This window comes from Pygoscelis adeliae, unplaced genomic scaffold (genome assembly GCF_000699105.1).
Source record: "Pygoscelis adeliae isolate BGI_AS28 unplaced genomic scaffold, ASM69910v1 Scaffold587, whole genome shotgun sequence".
In the NCBI taxonomy this organism is placed as follows: Eukaryota; Metazoa; Chordata; class Aves; order Sphenisciformes; family Spheniscidae; genus Pygoscelis; species Pygoscelis adeliae.
This window is the reverse complement of record NW_008825085.1, coordinates 79820-102571: the sequence shown is the minus strand read 5'-3', so window position 1 is coordinate 102571 and position 22752 is coordinate 79820. Positions and strand designations below refer to the sequence as shown.

Here is a 22752-nt window from a genome sequence, read left to right as displayed (position 1 = left end):
CGTGGGGTCCGTCTGGGAGCCGGCTGGCATTGGCTCTGTCAGACATAGGGGAACCTTCTAGCAGCTTCTCACAGAAGCCACCCCTGCAGCCCCCCTGCTACCAAAACCTTGCCACGCAAACCCAATACACCTGTAGTGTCCTGCAAATCACAAAGACTGAGGTTTCTTGACACTGAAGAAGTTTTGACTGTTGAAATGAGGAGATGGTTATAGCAATGCTTTCAACATTAACCAGGTCATCTTCTCATACATTAATGACATAATAGAAATTTATGGAAGTCTTTATTGAATCTTAATTGCCCCCTAAGACCATGACTGAAATAGAAAAAGTGACTGCATTCTACTACAGCAGGTGTTGAGGATGCAGAATCCCAAACTCCGTTTTTTTCATTTAAGGGAAACTTCAGATTCTTCATATTTACATACAACATTTTGTATGTTTTCTGTAAAGTCACACCATATTTTGTCAATTCCAGATTTTTGCCAGCTCTTAAAAAATACTGTTAGTTTTCTTTTAGAATAATACCAATACATCTCCTGATAGTCCAGTATGAAAGGTGTTTTTGAAGGGTGAGATATATAATTCCAATATTTAGTTTGCTACTAGAAGCCTCTAATATTTTGTTGAGGCTTTTCTTATTCTTTACAAAGAAGAACATTTTAAACCAGAACACCACTGAAGAATTTAAATTGCATCTTCCTCACTAGCAAATGAGTTCAAATTAGCCCAATTACAATTAAAACGTGACATTTATCAACCATTAATGGTGAGAAATAATGTAAATCAAGGACAAATCTGTTTACCATTTAATAATCCACCTCAAGCGACTACCAGGAGAATTTACCAATGCCTAAAAATTGCTAATTTTTACACTCTTAGTTGAGAAGTTTAAAGTTTTTGAAAAAGCTCAGCTCTTGCAGATGCCATTGAATATTAGAGATTTCTAAAGATGTAAAAATAGAACTCCTTTGGTTGAAATCATGTCCCTCTGAGAAACTGTAAAACCCAAAAACTGCAAAACCCAGGAAGTTTTTGAATGGTGACTTAGTAACAAGAGCTGCACTTCATTGTAATCTTGTGCATTTTTAACCTGTTATAGAAGATTAATCCAGGATCATACTTAGCATGAACAGTTTCCACAGCCTTTCACACTATTGAGAATTTCTTCTTCTAGTTTCTTCCTTTCCTCCTCTTTGGACATCCGATTATTTCTCTCTTCCCAGTTTGGATTGTTATGACTATTTAGTACTTTGCTGCTCTGTGTATGCCACATTTCATAATAGAGATTGTTAGGACTTGCAAGGAGGTCGGCATGTCTACCACGTTCCACAACTTTACCCTGTAAAAGAAGGGGAGTAAGTCAGTAATCAACATTACCAGATCTTTAGGAATATAAATGCTGCCAACATTTGGGCCACAGCTTTACAGTATAGATTACAGCAATTATTGATGCGAAGGAGCTTGCGACAGCGATGAAAGACTGAATATGCAGTGCACTGAATTGTGTGTTACACTGCAAGCTGAAAACAAGGAGCTGTGTTCTTCTCAACCTTACACAAATGGGAATGTAGATGCCTTTTGTCCATCTGGACAAAATTTGAAGCCCACCAACATGGAAAGTTTTGCTATCTAAACTGGAAGAGCTATTTAAAGTAAACGTAGACCTCTGTATGAGGAGCAAGGTGTTGAACTACTAGTGCAAAAGTCACATGAATGTAGCAAAACAAACATGTATTTGTCTTTGCTTGATAACAAACACACTTGCACCAAGAAGCTAAAAGAAAAGAGCGTACAGGGAGGGATTTGTACTAGATAAGCAAAATACACTTAAAAACAAATCCTAAAAACAATTAGCGTAAATTGTGCTTTTAGATGGGTGCTCAGTAACTTGTGTCATGGCAATTGCCGTCATGAAAATGGAGTGAGCAGTTCAGTTCACGTGTGCTATTCTCAAGAGCAAAGATGATTTATTGACTATCGCTGTGGAAACGGGAAGGAAGAGTTGGAGAGGAGAACTCAAATCCTACAGACAGTGAAACAACACTACTCTTCAAAAAACCGACTCATCTTTTTACTTTGAGACACACATTTACATTCACTGACTTCAAATTAAAATAATGTATTCATTCTCCAGCTATTCTTTCTTTTGGGAAAAGACAGCATTATACGGACAACTACATGGATTTTATATTAGTTCTAAATTCTGATCTACAATTAAATCTACCTCCTTGTGACAGCTGCTGATGAACATGCTGAGAAAAAAATTGGGTCTTGTCACTTCTATTACTAGTCGTGCTGATGGAATCTGAAAAAGTATACACTTGACCAACATAAAGTTCTTAAATAAATTCTGCAGTTAAGTCGTGAATTTAGAGAGTTCCTTGTAGTAGAGGCTAGGCTTTTGAATTATGGCCTTTTTTTTAATAACTCTTGAACAATCACCAAAAATGTAACTTCTCTGTTCAGCTTCACAGCATTAAGATCAGTATCATTAATACAATGTTTGTTTACTCACTCAAGAATTATTCTGATTTTACCTAGGCAAAGGTGCTGAAATTGTGATGCCGTATTTCCATTGCTAAGCAAAACCAGTCACAATCATCTTGTCTCATCTCCACTACGGAGCCTTATTTATCTGCTTGCTAACACACTGCTCATCAATCAAGCTGGGACAACAAGAGGCAACTTTCTGCTGAGCAAACATCAATGATGCCTCGTGAAGCAGTCGGGCACTAAAAGTGATGCAACACGCTGCCTTACTCATTCACGATCTTTATTACACTAACATCATTCATGAAAGTGAGCACCCTAGCTGTTTTACAGTTTTAGGTTGTGCTTTTATTTTTAATTTAACAGTTACACTATAACACAAAACACACTCTTAGTAAGCTGTGAAAACTTGCATCGAAAACAAAAAGTCGCACATTGCCTTATAACATGTCAAAAAACATTTGCAAGATGTTTTAACATGCAGTTACATAAAGGATACACCTTAGGAAATTATTTTTCAGCAAACGCTGAAAAAACAAGCGGATCAAAACCAAATAAAAACTCCCCAGAGTAGCATAAGTGATTTATTCCGCTACTTCATTTTGAGATTCATATGGAGCTGAGATTTGTATAGCAAAGATAGTCACGAATGTCAGCATTTCATAAGGTTTTGTTCCAATTCCCCATGAAATCATTTAACATACTGTAGGAATAATTTATTTTCTTTTAGAGATGCATATTTTAGTCATTAAATACACCTATGATCACAAGCATATAAATAGCAACTGAAAAAAATGAATGCAGAGATAAATTTAACATTTATTATCAGCAGATTAGAGCACTATAGTTTCAGCATTATCAGTTAAAAGAGTAACTATGAAGTTATAATAAGGACGCTTGTTTATTTTAAATCTATAGCCAGATAAAGGTAATAGAGAAAAAACTGACTTAGGACAGGCTGAACATGAGGTAACAGCTGAATAGTGATATTAGTAAATCAAATGTTGAAACTTTCTTTTTTTCTGTCTAAGAGAAGCATGCAGAAAGGGAATAATCACACTTTTCTACAGGTACAATAGAAAACGGTGTTCAGATTTATAACATAATTAGATTGAACAATCCTACAACAGTTTTACCTGCATGGAAACAGAACATGCTGTCCTCTCTCCTTCCATTGAAGGAGAAAAAAAAACAATGGATGTGTGTAAAAAACAGACACTCGCTGAGTAATGAGAATGAAGCATAAATTGGGGAACACATTAGGAAACCTAATCTGACAGAAGCATGTAATAAAATAGATTAAAAACATGCAACATTAAGCCAGTCCCAGAGCATCAACTGAAATTTGCCATAATCCATATAAAGAACACATAATTAAGTGAACTATGCAGATGAAGTAAAAATACAACATACAAGAGAGTCACACATGCAAGTTTCTGCAACTGATAAACTGTTAGCTGCAAAGAGGAGAAACGTATCAAAAGCAAAGCTTGGGCTAGAATTTTCTAACATGGCTCATTTCCAAAGACAGAACTTTCAGTAGCTTGGTGGGAGTACAATATTTCAAAATGGACACAGAGACTCGCTAAAACAAGCACTGACGCTATGTGAAAATTACACATCCCAGGGTGATCACCTCACCTGATCCAGCACAATGATTTCATCTGCATCAACGACTGTTGACAACCTGTGAGCAATGAAAACCGAGGTTCGGTGTTTCACCATGTCCCTCATGGCACTGAGAATATTCTGCAAGATTAAAATAGAGACAAAACTCTTACACACTCCTAGGTGGTATGAAGAGAAATAAAATGCTGTCTGGAAATATGCAAATTACTGTAAATAAGTTTTGAGAAACATCTCCAGTACTGCTACAGCTTCACAATAAGAAACGGCTACGAGTATCTACAGAAGAAACAGAAGAATCCCAAGCATCAAGTATCTGTGGCTCTCAAAAGTCCTCAAACTGCAAAAATAACTTTATTCATAGAATAATGCAGATATCCCAAGGGACAAAGGAAGAGGAATGTTACTTGATTTCAGGAAAAAAGTTCCCTGTGCAGCCATGCTACAAAAGCAACATAAACAGCAGTAAAGGCATGTGAAAATAATAAATAATAATAATAATACTTCTTTCCAATCGATGAAAGTTAAAGAAAAAAAATCTCTCTCAATATCATGCCAATGTGGAGCAAAGTTAAAGCAATCCTGGGAATTATCTATCTATCCACTGCTTCCTTTGTGAGCAGTCTTCCACCTTCCCAAACTGCATTCAGATGCAAGCAGCACTAATTGGGAATTTGTGCCCCCACTACAATAAGTGTCCACTTTATTTTCCTGAAAAACGCTTGCCTTTGTCAGAAAACATTTTGATTACCAGACATACTTTTGTGGAAAGGACTAATTTTCATTTGCTGTCTTTAAAGTGCAGTTCTGCTGTGAAATTTTCAGCTTTGCTTATGATTCTTGCAATAAATACAGCAAAACAAAAGAGAGGAAGAATCTAAGTAGTGTTCTGTAGAATTGTGTGTGTTATGAACATTTCTGGTCCATTGAGGAAGTTGTACTATATAGATGTACAGTTTGTACTCTGATTTCTTTGTATCTGGAAAATGAAAGTAACTTAGTCATTACAGGTCAATAAATTCGCTCAATAATCTGCATAAGTGAACACAAACATAGCTCTAGCTCTAGTTTTTGATGACATTAGTTTGTGAAATTACTGCTGGTGCTGAGAGTTTTGTGTTTAAGCAAAGATGTAGTTATGAAGCCTGATGCAGTTACTGCGGTAGTGTCATGACATCTATGTCACAACGCTCTGATGTTTCACAGCCCGTCCTGTGAAATGAATACAAATTAATACCAGCACTGCAGGTTACACCCACCTGATTTGCATTCAGAAAGATGCTGCACAACAAACGAGGTTTTTCTGCATTACGTCACAACTGTAAGACATTTTTACTAAATGCTAGATGTCATCTAAACACCTTTTAAAGCGATTGGAAAGCGTCACACTTCATGGCCACATGAGGTGTTTGCAACAGCTTCAAGAGATGAATGTTTAATGGCGAATGGAACCTCAAGAGTGTAAAACAGAAGATATACCCAGAGACAGAGTTGATATTCCGCACTATGTCTCAAGGTAGACTCAGTAGCATCTCAGCTCTGGCCTTTAGGAAAAGGGCTTAGCCATAGGATCTCTTAGTAATAATACCAGGAAAACACGATAGCAATCTGGCAAAAAGAACAGAATTCTTTCTGAGAGGAAAAGAACAAGGAAAAAGCATCAGAACCAGACATCATTACACCACTTAAGTTTTATTCTTTTTTAATCCCAATTTACCTCTTCTGTAATTGAATCTAAAGATGATGTGGCTTCATCATAGAGAAAAATAAGTGGCTCCTTTAACATTGCTCTAGCAATTGCAACTCTCTGCTTTTTTCTTCCTGAATGGGGGTGGGGGAGAGGGGAAAAAAAAAAAAAAGATGAAGTTACAATCATGACATTCTAAATTCAGCAGCAGACACGACTGTTTTAGGGGTTGGTTTTTTTTTTTTTAATTTTAATATACATCATAGTTGCTCCTGATAAAGGTCTGTACGTGTTACATAAGATATCACACAATTTCCTGCTCCCCGGTAAATCCAAAGCGATTCAAGATGGCTTATCCTTTTAGAAAAGGACGGAGAACTATTCTGTATATGCTACAAGGCAAGAGCAGGTAACTAGAGCAGGTAACTAACAATGATGTACAGTAACTCACTCTATACACCAGGGAGTATGAGCTCATCTACCTGGTCTAAGCTATGCCCCGTACAGTAACTTTGCATACATACATCCTGTTTTCTCTCGCAAACGAACAACGCTCCGTCCATGCCTGCTGTATTTGATTTCACGCATCTAGCACACACATTTTCTTCTTCCAGGTCTCTCCTTGAAATTCATCTAACTTTCCACTCCATAATGGCCCAGATTTAAAGTGTCCATACCTAACAGCTTTAACCAGCAAATTTCATTAAAGAACACAATTAATATGGTACTGAAAACCACCTTCATTATGCAATCTACTGCCTGTTGGTTTCTGATGTAACCAAGTTTCAGACTAGTTTCCTTCCTTCATAATTGTTACAGCCAGCATCTACCCAGGAATAACTTAGGACAACTTTTACAGACAGGAAAACAGGTGCATCTGAGAACTTAAAATCTGCTAAACATTTGGTATGCAATGCAAACATTTCACATTTGTGCCCTTCTCTTCCTTTGTTTTATTCAAGACTTCAAAACATTCCATTTAATACCATTATAGTCTTGTTAATGTTCCATTCCTATCAGGAGAGAACATGCTTTAATAAACCATTGAGAAGGCAGATAATAATGCTGCAGTTCAAATTTTAAGCTGAGGGGAAAAAAACTCAGTAGCCATTAGAATTGTACAATTTACTCAGTCTATTTTAATATACTCTCTCTCTCCTTTAAAAGCATGTTCAAAACTCACAGCTTGACAATATCCATGTTTGAAAGACATACTACAATAACAAAATCCAAGGTCCTTCCTTACATGTGTAACATATCGACTTGTTTCATGTTCTTCCCCATTCATATTCAGGACAGCAGCATGTTCACCATTTCCTTCACAAAGTCAGGGTTTTGGGCTGTTATAGCTCTGTCTATTACACATCTATTAGAGAACACTGAAATGGATTCTACTTGAAAAAGCCGAAACAGCTTGCTTTTCATTGTTTACTCTTGATGAATCAATCACTGAGACCAGTAAGAACTGCACTAAATGCTTACTTCGCCATTTAAATTGATAAAGTTCTCACTGCAATTAAGACTTCCTTATGCCTGTTTTTGTACCACACGAGCAAGGAAAACCGCACTCGGGGAGAGAAACTCAGATACTGAGGCTTGTTATCCATGCTACTGTACCGCCATTAGGGAGTTTTGTTTGTATTAAGGTTCTTGCCAATTAAAAAAAAAAATCCACCGGTTTTAAACTATCAAGGCAGCACTTCTAACATACAGTTTTCCAATGTAAGTCCTCAAAGTAGTAAACTGTTCATTTACTGGAAGAAAGGAATCCATAATACACCAATTTCTTCATACAGGGAGAATCCAATTTACTTATTATTTTTTAAACTAATCATTTGCCGCACCCAACAGATTTAACTATTCACAGAACCAGGGCCCCAAATTAAGATCACAGCCTTTACTGGCCCCACACGTTACTACCACTGTTCACACATCTGGGACCCACGTTAATTGCCATTGTGCCTTTCACCGAGACACCCACCGTGTCGGTGGTGCTGAAAACCTCGTTTTTTCCATCACGCGTACAAAATGCCCGGATTTTAAAAAGAGGACCACTTAAATTCACAGAGCTTTCACTCCCCCCATTTCTCCCATAAAATATTACTTGAAAAAGGCAAAACAAGTCAGGACTTTATGTTCTTCTTGGACTAGAAGTATAAGAAGCCTAACTCAACTTCAAAAAAAATTAAACAGATTCAGAAATGAATCTAATATATACCTTTATAACAATTTAGGGAGCCATTCTACTATTCAGAAAACTACACAGATTCAAAGTAACAGATGCCATATTTTTACAGAGCTACTGAAGGAACTCAAAAGATATGCATTTGACATCTCCAATCCATTGAACAACTAAACCATTACAGCTCTCATCATCAATGAAAATATTGATCTAACAAAAGCACACGGGATACAGTGGACACGTTAGCTCCACGTTCCAACCTAAACCCACAAACTGGCACCTGCAAGCAAAAGCATACAGAATCAAATTCCCTAAAAGCTGAGGACACAACTGCTTTTAAGACCAATTTAATGCACAATTTGAGGAAGCCCAAGACGAGCAGACATTTCTGAGAGCATTAGCCTAAGATTCCTGCACCCTGACTGTAAAACGTTCCTGAAGCTTGTTTATGACTATTGTTTGCCAATACCCATCTAATTAGTTGAAAATAAGGAACTGAAGCTGCTACTTCAGTGGCAGATGCCCACTCTGAGCTCTTTTTCTATCATCTCAAAAATCCAGTGTCTTTCTCCTGAGAAGTATTTTACATACTCTTTTTTCTTTAAATACAAACAAAACAGGAAAAGAACGCACTTCCCTTCACTTTCTAACCACCACTTTTGTTAAAGCACTTTCAGACGGGTGCTTATGACCATCACAGTGGTAGCACAAAATGAAGCATGGAGTGAAAGCATAACCCATTTTCAGAAAGGTCAGAAGGAAACTCCAACACGCCCACACGCACTTCTTCAGATTTAGAATGGGACATAGAATCATTTAGATTGGAAAAGACCATTAAGACCATCAAGTCCAACCATTAACCTAGCACTGTCAAGTCCACCACTAAATTATATCCCCAAGCACCACATCTACCCGTCTTTTAAATACCTCCAGGGATGATGACTCCACCACTTCCCTGGGCAGCCTGTTCCAATGCCTGACAACCCTTTCGGTGAAGAAATTCTTCCTAATATCCAAGCTAAACCTCAACGTAAGGCTAAGGCTTTGAGCAACCTGCTCTAGTGAAAGATGCCCCTGCTCATGGCGGGGGAGTTGGTCTAGATGATCTTTAGAAGGTCCCTTCCAACCCAAACCATTCTATGCTTCTATAAACACCAAGACACTTCAAACCTATTGTTAGTCAAATCCTCTTTCTAGAAATTACTAGTCTGGGGAGACAGGCAGCACAAGAGAAATCTTTCATCATTATCATGGTTCTCTACAGTTCTGCCAGTACCTATTTTGTATCTTCTACTCACTCACCCAGATTTGTGCTTCACATATTTTATTTCCCTTCTAACCTTCTCTGTATTCCCCTTTTACAAATGTGCATGCTTTCTTCTGCACATACATTCTGGATACAGAATGTAACCTCTGATCCTCTGTTTCAAAGAGACCAGGACTCCTGACTTCAGCAGCTGCATAGTAAGAAGCTCGCTGTCTTTGCAACGGGCAGCATCTCTGCCTGAACATGCTGCACTCCTGCACTCCCACCTCTGGACGCCCACCAGCCCCACATACCCCAAAGATCCATACATCTCAGTACCATTCTCAAGCAACCTCAGTACCTCGAAGTTTCCAAACTCACTGAGGTAAGTTTTCTCTCTCCTGTAGGGCCGTACCTCATTCCCAACAGAGCAGAGCAGTCTGCCCTCTACCGCTCCATCCTACATGCAAATGGAAACAGCTGACCTGTTCTTTGGTCTATCAATAAATGGTATCTTGTACGGGGAGTCAGAGTGGAAGAAAATTAAGCTCTGCCATGCACGTTTAGAGTTTGCCAAACAGTAAGGCCTTGTATTCAGGAGAAGTTGTTTAGAAAGACACGTCCTACACGTTACCACAGTGATATGGCATCTCCTCAGGCAGAGCAGCAGTTGTATATGTACTGCAGTTTCTCCACTACTACTCTCTGCACGCAATTCAGCATTATGCTACCTACCTTGTCAAAATCCTTCCAAATATTTTCAATGACCTCACACTTATCTAAACACCTTTAAGATTGTATTAGAAAAAGATACCAAACCAATATGAAAAACTATGCCCCACCACTGCTCGTATTGGCTAGCAATTTTAAGCAAAACTATAGCGTGTTTTGCTTTTTCAAAACAAGACAACAGGAGATGGTTTTAACGAACTTTACAAATGCACCTTCTACTTCTTGTAATATCCATCAAGGAGGGGAACCAAATCCATCAGTGAATTAAACGCAGAAACCTCATGAAATGAGTATCCCATTTTATCTTGCATCAAATATCTATTAAAAAAACTATAAGAGCTGTAAGAAGATAAAGACTTATTTAAAATATAATAAAATAACCTAATAATAATATATCCTTCAGCCAAAACAGTAATTTCATTTTTGTTTCATTCAATGCACATTTATTGTTACATTTATGCGATGGACATCATTATTAGCTTTGTCTCAATGCAACTTCAACCTAAGAGATCTGAGATTGAAAGCATTCCAGTGGAACCTAGCTACTACCTAAAAGTTATACTTAAACTCTGTATTTTTAAAATCCTACGTCCCCAAAAATAAAAAAACAGAAAAAGGACATGGGAAATGATTTATTTAGACATTTCCCAGTTTCCATGTGATCCCTCATCTTACATTGTAATTCTGCCACAGGAAGAATGTTTGCTTTCAAGCATCATCTTCCCTACAAACAAGTGTATGTAATTTTAATATTACAGACAACTGTAGAGAAGAAAGAGTAAAGTGAGATTTTTATAAGAGTGGCCCCAAAAGCCTAGCATGCCTAGCAAAGCCTGGCATGCCTAGCAAAGCCTGGCTAATGCCATGATACAATCTGTCTGGTCTAGAACAGTTATGCTGTTTTATAGAGCGCATACCCAAATACAGAGGGACTTTGAGAACCTAAACTCATGCTTTTTTTGTTTCAGTACCAAGGTTGTGTAATATAAATCCATAGCTTGCAGATATGCAGACACCATTTTCACATTGTTTCTTACACAATTCATGGGTAGGAAACACTTAAGACATCAAGGCCCTTTCATTATGAACAGGGTCCAAAATGACCTTGCTGCAACAACATATCCCATTGCCTTACTTACTATCAACAGCAAAAACAGAACACCACCTAACTTTCAGCTGTTACAAGTTTAGATTTAAGAACTTGGAAGGTCTATGCATATATATAAGCCTACCACATCCTACAAGCAAAGCACACATACATAGAGTTCCCAATTCTATTCACACGCATTCCACTACCCAAATAGATCACGAGAAAGATCATTTTTACTTAGATGCATCTACATGCTTACTTACCAACTCATTTAACACTGTCCTCTGAAAATACCTTCCTTTAAATATCTTGTAGACTACAGTTGCCTTAAACTACAGATCTTTGTATTAATATTTAGCCTTACTATTATGTTATAATGTAAATAAGCTCAAAGCAAGTCTGACTGAGGAACAAACTATGCATTGAACTTCGAGGTAGCAAAAGGGATACAAAGAACTTGTGCGATTAAGAACCTACCTGAGAGCTTGAGTCCTCGTTCACCAACCTGAGTGTTGTAACCATTTGGCATTCGAAGAATAGCATCGTGGATTCCTGCCAACTTTGCTACTGCATACACCTCTTCTGGTGTTGCACCGATATTGCCGTAGAGCAGATTGTAATAGATAGTATTATGGAAGAGAACAGCATCCTACATTTATGGAAAGAGTATTTTAAACAAGAAGCCATGAATAACAGTTTAAAAACTGTCCCCGGTCCATGAAAGAAATCAATACAGAATAGCTTGTATTTTTCTACAAAGCCTGAAGGTAAAAGTATTTGGGAAAGTTTCTTTTCCCAAAAATAGGATTAATATATATATTTAGGACACAAAATTTATGTCATACATATTTTTAACACTTTTCTAACTCATTATGGGTGGTAATCAACTATAAAGCTAAATCATTTAAAGCTGGAGGCAGTTTCTCATGAAGAGGCTTAAACACACGTCAGAAATTGGATCTAAATGATGATGCACATAAAAACATCCTATTTCCTGGGGGGGACGGGATGACCGACACCAACAAACCCCCCCCCCATGGTGACTTTCAAAGGAACTAGACGATACCACTGCATTAGGATTGGCCTTCACTGAACTGGTGTCAGAATACTGAGAATTACTGTTATGATGGACTATATGGGGAGAATGAAACATGGTGTACCTGAGGTACAACTCCTATTGCCTTTCTCAGACTTTCCAAACTGACATCTTGTATGTTCTGTCCAGCAACATAAATAGTTCCTTTCTGAGGTTCATAGAAACGAAATAATAATCTCACAATTGTGCTTTTCCTGAAATTGAAAAGAATTGAGGCTAATGTTACATTCCTGGTTTGCCATTTACAATCTCCAAATAGAACTGATATCACAAACAAAAGTAATAAAAAGCAAAACACAAGAACAAATGCATTTAAGAAACAACATTCTGCATCATTGATTGGCGTATTTAGTCCATTTACCCACCCTGACCCACTACCTCCTACAATGGCCACTTTCTTTCCTGCAGGGACTTCAAAAGACACTCCAGAAAGGACTTTCTGCCCCTCAAGGTATTCAAAATGCACATTATCAAAGGCAATGGCAGCAGTCTGTGGTGTGATCTGCAGGGGTGGAGCCAGCTCTTTGTCCTATTAAAAGAAGAGTGCCACTTTATACGCTGCCCAGAAAGTATCTCAAGCAGTTCAACAAGCTGAACAGTCCATTTCCTAGCTCAGAAAAAGGCAAATAGACTCTCCAGATTGGATATGTTGAAAATAATTATAATCCGCCACACAAGTGAAATTGGTTTGTTCCTCCTTTTCCCCAAAGAAGGTAAAAATTTCTGCTGTAAACACTCTGCTTCACAACTTCTTTTGCAGTAATAAATTCTGCATCATTAATTACAAGTTAAAAAAAAATCAAGCACAAGGCATGAATACTTAAATAAAAAAATCTCAATACAAACACAGCTTCCGTGAAGCAACTTTTGCTGTGACTAAAAGGTTCTGCAAGGAAAAAGCAGCTGCTATTGCACTAACCGCACTCAAAAAGGAGGCAGAACAGCATCCTTACACAGTATGTCTTTCTTGAATAGAAATTAAACCTGGAAGGTAACAAACCGGGTGAAACGATGGCATTGCCAGAAAACAGCCCTATTAAATACCCAGATACTTTAGGAAAATAAGCTACTACTTACTTTAATTTTGGTATCTACACTGAGAAGTGTAAACAAGGTATTCATATCTATAAGTGCTTGTCTTGTCTCTCTGTATACTGTTCCCAGGAAGTTTAGGGGAAGAGAAAGCTGGAACAGCAATCCATTCACCATTACTAGATCTCCAACAGAAAGGCTGCCTTAAGACAAAATGGATGTGAGAGAAGAAGGAGACTTGAAGGGTTGTCTTGTTAGGAAGTACCAAAAGATTTAAAAAAAATAATCAAGTCAATCAAGTCTAGTTTCTTTTATCCCATTTCTAAAACCAGATGTTTAAATACTAAACAAAACGCATTCCCAGAAGATCAGATTTTATATAGGAAGGTGCCTGAAACGAATGGCAATGTCTGTGTGGATTTCACTAAAAAAAAGATATAATAGCACCTGGAAAATAAGACAAGCAGCATATCAGGAAATTCACGGAAAACATCAGATTGTAAAGGTGTAAATTCCACAGAGAGAAACATAAAGGCGCCTAAGTTAGAAGGGGAGGATCTAATATATGAAAGCAAGAATCAGGAAAGACAATCTTAAGTACAATTACAGACAAATCCAAATGATAGAATTTGTCATGATCAAGAAAGAGGACTTTCATACTATATACAACAGAGCTGCTAAAACATAGTGAAAACTTCTGGGCAGCTTAATATCAAATATGCTGATCAAGGGAAAACTCAGGATGACACATAGCTAAAGGTAAGTGCTGGGTCAGTTCAGCTGAAACAGGTCCAGAAAAGACGATTTAAAGACATATTTCTACCATCCTGCTTAAAGGCTATTCTAAATTTTCTTAAGGACAGCCATAAACTGCACCTACTGTCTTATCCATTCACAGTGTAACTCTTCCCTGTCCTGGCATCTCTTAAAAAGAGCAAAGCAGATGCAAGAAAGACAACACGATATAAAGGTCTACCCTTCAAACACATCTGGATGCTAACAGTGTTTAAAGCATCATTATTTTTACTCTAAAACCACCTTGCTTCAGCTGAGCCTCATCCCGATACTGCATTCATCTACTGTATTTGAAGCTTGCACTGTGTCTTCCTAAACAAGCAGGCTTTACTTTATGTAGTACATTAGACAAATATAGATGAAAAACTCTTAACATACGGAAACAATTCTTTTAAAAATGTGCCCTTATTAATCTAAGGAAAGTGAAGGACACTGGTAATAAAACTACTGGAGACAAAGCACACAGGTATATACACATTGGGGAAAGTTCTGAATCTTGCCAACATGGGAAGGAAGAAGGGTAAAAAGAAAGGACCTTTGTAGAAGATCCACAGAATTATTTGTATTGATAGAAGTGCTTTTTACAATCCTTCAACAGAAACTCCCCGAAGTTACATTTTCTTAGGATCTTTCTAACTGCTAAACTTTTAAAAGGTTTCTAATAAAATCGTATTAGTTACTGCTATCTCTCTCTCTCTCTCTCTCACAGAATTAATAATACTCCCAAGAAGCAGAAATACCCAAAACTCTCAACCAAAAACTCTCAAAATGAACTATCACATCCACCACACCTCTATTACGGATGAATTAAGGTAAAGGAGAGTCATTTTTAGCTTATAGACAGATGAGTTACCTGCAACAATGCCCTGGCTAGCAAGCACCATGATGGACGTTAAACCAATGCTAAATATAGCACTCTGTCCAAAGTTCAGGAGAGCTAAAGTAGAGGTAGTCTTCAGGGAGGCATTTTCATATGTCTTCAAGAATTCATCATACCGTTGGGCTTCATATTTTTCATTATTGAAATACTATGATATACACAAAAATAATAAACGTCACATTCTCAAACATACTTGACTGTAGATTTAACTAGTTATAAAGTTCAGTATAAACATACTACATGCACAGATACACACACAACCCCTCTTCAACACTTCTATCAACTAAAGAGAAAAGAAGAGAAAAGATTAGTGTGTGAAGACAAAAACCATGAGCAAACCCCAGCACGTTCTGCACTGGGAAAGGAGACATTATGGAGATCCCTACCATACTCATATTCTAGTAACACTGGGTGTCTGTCTTGCAGAACTTCTACCTGATTAACGTCAAAACCAAACACTAGCTGCCACTAGATACTAAAAAGAAGAAGAAGTTACTGTCCTCTATGTACTAGAATATCCTCCTTACTGTGATGATGGCAAGTTCTCTAGAACAGTACTTCTCACACAACGTCTACTTCTGGGTCCTTCTTCACAGCTAACTCCACTGCTTATCTTTCCAGTTCTAGCTCTCTAATTAAAAGCAGCATAAAATGAGCATGAGCCTGGACAATTTCAAAGCTGTCCACAGGATTTTTTAATAGTAGCAGTAGAAGAACCAACAGATACCTGTTCTTTCATGCAAACATTGCAATGGAGTGCTACAAAGCGCAATAGGTAATGAAAACAGTACACATGGTCATTTCAGAAGACAGTATGTTGCAGGCTGACATTCAGAAGACAATTTTGCAAACAAGTGAAGAGAAGCTTCTTCCAGACTCTAAGTTTACATTTTGCAGAAACTGATGGTCAAAGTGATTCAGCCATGAAAGAAGCTTCTCACTCTTTATTAGCAAATAGATTTTTTTCAAGCCCCACTAATAACTTTCATGCTACTCTGTCAATATCATGTAGTACTCTTCCAATGAATGATGTTTTAAAAATATGCTATTGCTCCAAATATGTAGCCCTATAAAAGATGAATCTTATGACTCACTTTTCTTAGGCTGACAGAAGTGAGACAAAGAGCCTAGTTGTAAAGATTGGTCTTACCTTCACAGTCTCGTAATTTAGTAGCGAGTCAATGGCAGCATTACCCGCATCATTATCCGCTTTGTTCATTTCTATTCGAAACCTAGTCCTGTAAAATGAAGGCTTAATACAGTCACGAGTCCAGGCTGAGGCAACACTAAGTACCCTGATGAATCTGAGGGCATGCCTTACCTCCACTGTGTAATTCCTATTGTGAATGCTGCATACGCTCCTAGTGTCCCCAGGGTTACTAAAGCAAACTCTGCACCACATTTGTAATACTAGAATATTTAAAATAAAAGAAAAAAAGTCATAATAATTTTCAAAACATCACTGTCGTCTCAAAGTTATGATCGCTTAGCCTGAGACAAGAACTCTGAAGGTCCCTCTCCAGGGCATAAACTCAAAAGGAAAGGAGCAAGAAGAGTACGGATAAAAAGGTAGGAGGAGATAACCAAGAGCTACTGTATGACATAATACTGGAAAGTTATTTTTGCCATTATAAAACATAGATGTTGCTGATGTTTGTGCTGTTATCACAAGTAAGTATTTGTTTACATGCTTTTTGGGTGGATTTTGAAAGAAAGCCGAAGACTGCAGAAGAAGAAATAAATGGCCTTGCAAAACAATTTGTGAAGCGTTTTCTCTACTTCAGGGTACATCAGGAGAGAAAAGCCGTAAGAAGAAAAATTAAAGCATCATGGCAGGTTGGCTGACAGCCAGCTTGATTTGCAACTTCCAAGGGCTGTAAAATTTAACCCAATATCAACAGGGGTTTTAACTCATGTTGCTACATTCGAATTTGATTAAGTCCTTCTAAAAAGAAGGGGAATAAACAAAACAAGATTCTTGCTTTTAATTTAGTCTTAAGCTACATAATCGAGATTTAGATTTTAGCATATAGATATCCAAAGATCCTGATTTCAAAGACAGTAAGTGTGAATTATAAAAGAAAAGTTTAAAATTGAGCTTATTAAGCTTAAAACCAGCAAGAAGGAGAAGCCTATTTTCCAACAGATAATTTTCACTTTTAAGTTCTGGATAAGAAAAGACCAGTATTCAGAAGACAGCCAATAATCACTCCCTCCTCTATCCTCAACACACTAAGACACAACATTCCTGGACATTTATATTCTCCTTCCTCAGTATTTACCCAGATATATTTGACACTTCTGTGCACAGTTTACTTTTCTGATTTCATTTTTTCAACAGTTCTGAAGAAAAACATTAAAAAATATCCACGTAAATACCACTGGCTGAAGACAGGCGTTAAATGTGAAAATAATTTCAAATAAGCCGATTTAAAGTAACTAAGATTTGAAAATTATAGATTGCTTTTCTTTACAGTAGTTGCTTTCACAACCACTTTGTAAATTCAATTATTATATTATTATTAATACTCAGTAGACTTTGGTAAAAGAAAAATCAGTGTATTATTCCTAAATGAGACAATTCCAACTCATAAATAAACCACACTTACCAGAATTCCACTGACTAGTGCCACTTCAAACATCGTAGGTCCCAGATTAAATACTAAAGCGCTAAGAACAAAACTGATGCCTCTTGTTCCTCTGTCGATGGTTTTTGACAGAGCTCCGGTTTGCCTACTTAGATGGAATGCCAAATCCAGGTTATGAAGGTGCAGAAAAACATTCTTTGCTATCCTTCTGATTGAATTTTGAGCTACTTTCCCAAATACTGCGTTTCTTGCTTCATTAAATAACGCTGCCCCAGCTCTTGAGATACCGTCTAAAAAAAGATGAAAAAGTTTATAAAATGAAAATAATTGTATTTCCAACTTCTCTTCGTGCACGAAATGACATTAGACTCATTCTTTATATATCTTCAACATTTCTAGTTCAAAGGTAATTTAAACTTAATTGGTCCAAAACTTTATGTTCTTTTTCATTTATAAACCATCGCGCGCACATTTTAAATCAGTTTCTTTTGCGGCTGGTTATAAGAAAGGGTAGAATTTATAATCAAGAATCATTTCTATACGCATTATTCCAGTTTTTAATTGGAATACCAGAAGCAAGGTCACAGAACATTGGAAACGGACACCAACACAGAAGTAACTATGAAATAACCATCCCAGATGCTTAGCAGTGCAAAGGTCAGAAGCTCTGCTATCCCACTCCCTTACTGAAGAAAGTTAACACTTGTCAACAGATTTGGGAATACCACTTACAGCCAACGAGAACAGCAGTTGCCACAGTTGCCACTGTATTTGGTGTATCACCGAGGTTGAGTATGTTTCCAGATACCTGGTTGAGGCTGTCTACTGCGTATTTAAACATGAAGGGAACCAATATATTCATGGCCTAAAAGCATAAGAACTCCAATTAGTCCACATGCATTACAACATAGATCTGTGTAGCATGACTACTTTTTCCTGAAATTGCTCTACTGTTATATTTAGTTCTTAACCACTTAGTGCAGGTGAGATGGCTCTCTTGATTTCAAGCACAATATTCTCCATACTTTTAAGTTTTTACTCCTGGGACTGCAGGGTTAGTTTGTCTCTCTCACTGGCTCCTTTTAAATATAAATTTCTATCCTAAACAAATTGTACACTGCAAAGGCACTTAAACTGAGGCTGAGCACTCCGTACAGCAATGGCAAGACTAGGAAATGAATCAAGTAGCAGACGCTGCATGACGCATACTCACAATGCCACTAAATTATGTTGTCATTACAGGTTGTTTGCTCTTTGTGATACTGGTGGTATTCAGTATGAAGAACTACTGCTACAAAAGAAACAACTCACCCACATATTGCTAACACTGGGTCAATCGAGATGTATTAAACCAAAGCTCTAGTGAAGTCAAAGAAAAGAAGCTAACCTATCCTTTGTCTCTTTTGTTAATACTACCTTAACATTTAAATAATGCTTTCTATTTGCAACATCACTACAAACATTAACTTAATATCTACATTAACCCTAGCGTTTGGCACTGCAGCACAAAAGACTTTCTGTACAGCCTACAAGACACTACAAATTACTTCAACAGTATGAGCTTTCCAACAAAATACTGAAGTCATATCCACAACCTAACACATAGTATGTCACTAGGTATTTTTGTAAGAGCACCAAAACCCAAATGCATCTCCTCAAGCAGCGGTGTCTCCTCTACACGCGAAAAGCAAGACAGCTAGATATGCAAATAGACCAACTTTAGGATTTTTTATTTGCACAATTGTATCATGAGAAAATACTGAAAATCGTAAAGAAAACATAAGATTCTTAAGTCTTGTTAATGTTCTATTGTTATAACACTCATCTGTACGAGCAAGAAAAAAATTTACTGTCAAACTTCATATAATTAATAGAATTCATTAATTCAGACTGCTTCTAACTGTGAAGATTTGAAAATAAGGTATACAAGGTTTTTAGCAGTTGAACAAGTATGTTAAGACCTACAATTTTATAATCATGGCAGATGTTAAAATACTTTACAGTGAGCTGACTTTGCTTAAAGTTGGGGGTTTTTTCTCAATATTTGGAAAAAAATTGTGGGTAGACGACAAGTTATTTTACATGAGAAGAAACAAAAAACCAAAACAGATTGACAAAGATATTTCAGCTCTCTCCACCAAATGTTTTGTATACCCACTTAGATCTCAAGTGTATTTAGGGAAGTCTGTCAGAGCTGAAAGGCTAGTGAAAAAACTGTAAATTAACTGGATAAAACTAAGTTTCAAGCAGAAAGAGTGGTAGTGTCTTTCATAACTTCAGTCCAAATTCAAGCTGGAAGACAGGCTTTTGGTAATTATAATAACGATCCCAGTACCAAATATTCCCAGTGTTACAAATTACTGTAAGTAGTGGAAGACAGGTACTTCACCACGAGGGGAAACTAGAGTTTTGGAAATACTTCTTTTACCTATAGGATTAAAGAAAAATTTTTAAGTTAATTTTTTGAATCTGTTCTGGTTTGTTTTTTTTTTTTTTTAAACACTGTTTTAGGCAGAAGTTTTAAATGCAAATGAGGAAGGAATCCATTTTCTCCTCTTCCCTCCTGTGTCTCCCCTATGAAATACACCAAGTGGGGGGAGGGAGAAAAAAAACAAACTACCAAATTCTCAATACAGCATAATCTAGACAACTCCTGAGAGGAGGCAGATGAGATCTGAGAGCATCTAGGTGAGATTATTACTGGTTAGTTTGTGACTGAAAAAAGAAAGCGGCTGAAAGATCAGGTCCTACTTCAAATACATTCTTCTGAAATTTATCCAGTGCAAGCCTGAGAGTCATTCAGCAACAGCTCCCCTTTTAATAGATCAGAATTGTGCAAATCTCCATTAAAAAAAAAAAAGACCCGAGGTTAGCATTATCTGCAGAAAGCCAACAAATACCATCAAAGCAGCAGTACACAATAATGTCTGATAACTTCAATTATACACAGCAGACGAACAGGTTACTGCCATTACATGCTTAAACCTTAAGCATAAAGCCCTACAAATAATCCAGGATGCATTAACAGAGATTCTGAACCTTTACAATACTGAAATTCAAATCCCCCCCTCCCTTCCCCAGTATAATAAACCCCTGCTTTCCCTCCACAGTTACTGAAACTCAATTTTGGGGTGGCATTTTGTTCTTTAATAAAGATGAGTATACTACCATGTGTGTCACAGTGATGACCAACACGACGAAGTGCAGGTTTTCCTGGGAGAGACTACTCAGTAGAAAATAAGAGTAATGTAATGCAGATTGTCTTGATTTGCCGCAGATTCTCACAAATCCCTCTGCAGGGATTTTACTCTTCAGTAGACTACGCTACACTACAGGTAGTTTAGAAATAGAACTACAGATATATTTTAAAGTCCATTTAAAGAAGAGAGATGTAATCTTTAAACTGCAGTTCTCCACTCGCAATTAATTTAACCGGTAACAGCCTACAATTTTGCAGAAATGTCTTCTTTTACATCAATATAATTCCACCCAATAGAGTTTTAAATGAAATTTAAAGCCTGGTCTCAGGTTATAGTTGTTCTGACTCCTGGAGGGTACAGCTTGAACAAGGCAGCGTGGTATTGCATTTCATTAGCAATCAAGACGGTCTGCTTTCCAGTAATTTTTTTTTTTTTTTTAAAGAAGTTAATCTTACAAAGTTTATAGCAAGAGAGATGCAAGGCCATTATTAGAAACAGGCCTTTCCTACTCAATTTAAGTCAATGAGATCACGTTCACGTTAATGGGAACAAAATTTCAGCCTCCTACATAAACTCACAGCTATCTCTTTAGTAGCCTGTATTTGCTGGCACAGAACAAAAAGCTTTAAACACACCTAGGTACACTATGAAAAGCTACCATGCAAAACAATTGTCTTACGCAACATATCTATATAGGTTTCCCTCCTCTTCCTAATGCCTGAAAGCTTGATAACGATTCCCATTAAAAGACCCTTTCAATATAAATTTGTACATTTTCTATTTATAATTTTGAATTAATATCCCTGCCTGAATTTATTGGAAAGCAAATACAGCACCCATAAAGTCATCCCAACTCAATTGCCCACATTTAACAGCACGTTATGCTGTAATGCATCATGCTTAAATGAGTTTTAACATTTTTTTAAATGACTGCACTGTTTTCAGCTGACAGTGCATCATCATCTCTATTCCCTTGTGGGACTACACTACTTTTAAGGCAAACAGTCGTATCTTTAATTTTGCTCTTCCCAGTATTTCTTGTTTAATAAAGATGATGAATTAGTGACAGGCTGAACCCCAACAAGATAAAACTGGTCTACAGCGAACTCTTCTTTTGCCAATAATTCCATGAGAAACATTGACATGAAGATGACTGAATTTACCTCTGGACCAATATAAACGTATACATCCAACAACTCCCTTTGTGGAAATATAAACAGAAAACTCCATCCCTTACGGAGGTAAAACTGCTAAGAAGCTACAAAATGTGGTCCAAAAGAGGGAAGAAGCAACTGGCTTCATGCCTTCTTCGAATTCAATGATGACCCGACACATACTTTTTCCAGTAAGACTAAAAAAAAATTAAAAATACTTTTCACCTGAAACTTCTCAAAAAGCTAACAGTTTCTAAAGGTTTATTGTAGTTACCTAACTCCATCTGAGCCCACAAAAAGGGCTCAAACACCAAGATCATATGTACATACTTAACTGATGAGATAGATATTATCTTTGCATGCAGACAAAATTTACAATACGACACTTATGTCCTGCCTCCTTAGCCAAACAATTTCTTCTCCTGAAACTTACAGAATTAGCAGTCAGCGGAAATGCAGGTAAGTCTGAAAGATTTCTCTGGCTCATGAATAACACATGCATGGTCTGTGACCAAGAGGCCAAAAAACCATTACAGGCTGACAGAGGTGACAAGGGATTTTGTCATATTCATGAGCTTAACCCAGCTTCTCAGAAGCCCGAGCACTTTTTCTTTTTGTGCCACAGAAGAAAAAGGGAAGAAACAGAAAAGTAAAGAAGCATTTACTATACATACCCCAGTAGATAAAAAATTGGAAAATGGGAGAGGGAACGTGGAAAAAGAAAAACCAGATATGTAGAACCTGAGCAGGCTAATGTATGTGTCTGAAAACATAGATAATACCTTGCATACTCCTCTCACCTATCTTCCCGGTGCATCTTTCAGATCGCACATGTCTAGATAGGCTATAAATATTTAAGATAAAAATTTAAAGCGTGTCATAATACAACAAATCTTCCAAGGAAAAAAAGACCTTACTAGCCCTAGAGCAGACTCCATCCTGTCAACTCCCAG

At 37.2% G+C, this 22752-nt stretch overlaps 1 protein-coding gene across 1 annotated transcript in view; it reads right to left on the bottom strand.

The window, feature by feature from the left end:
* Positions 1 to 267: 267 nt before the first annotated feature.
* The window catches only part of ABCB7 (ATP-binding cassette, sub-family B (MDR/TAP), member 7), a 43183-nt gene continuing 20698 nt past the window's right edge, over positions 268 to 22752 (bottom strand). Inside the window, exons 5-16 of the mRNA XM_009326986.1 lie at positions 18178 to 18310; positions 17467 to 17735; positions 16179 to 16267; positions 16008 to 16095; positions 14831 to 15005; positions 13228 to 13385; positions 12516 to 12679; positions 12215 to 12344; positions 11532 to 11703; positions 5835 to 5938; positions 4133 to 4240; positions 268 to 1340 (exon numbers count right to left, since the gene is read on the bottom strand). Coding sequence (XP_009325261.1) covers positions 1122 to 1340; positions 4133 to 4240; positions 5835 to 5938; positions 11532 to 11703; positions 12215 to 12344; positions 12516 to 12679; positions 13228 to 13385; positions 14831 to 15005; positions 16008 to 16095; positions 16179 to 16267; positions 17467 to 17735; positions 18178 to 18310 — 1809 coding nt within the window. The 3' untranslated portion in view covers positions 268 to 1121. The remainder of the gene's footprint in view (positions 1341 to 4132; positions 4241 to 5834; positions 5939 to 11531; positions 11704 to 12214; positions 12345 to 12515; positions 12680 to 13227; positions 13386 to 14830; positions 15006 to 16007; positions 16096 to 16178; positions 16268 to 17466; positions 17736 to 18177; positions 18311 to 22752) is intronic.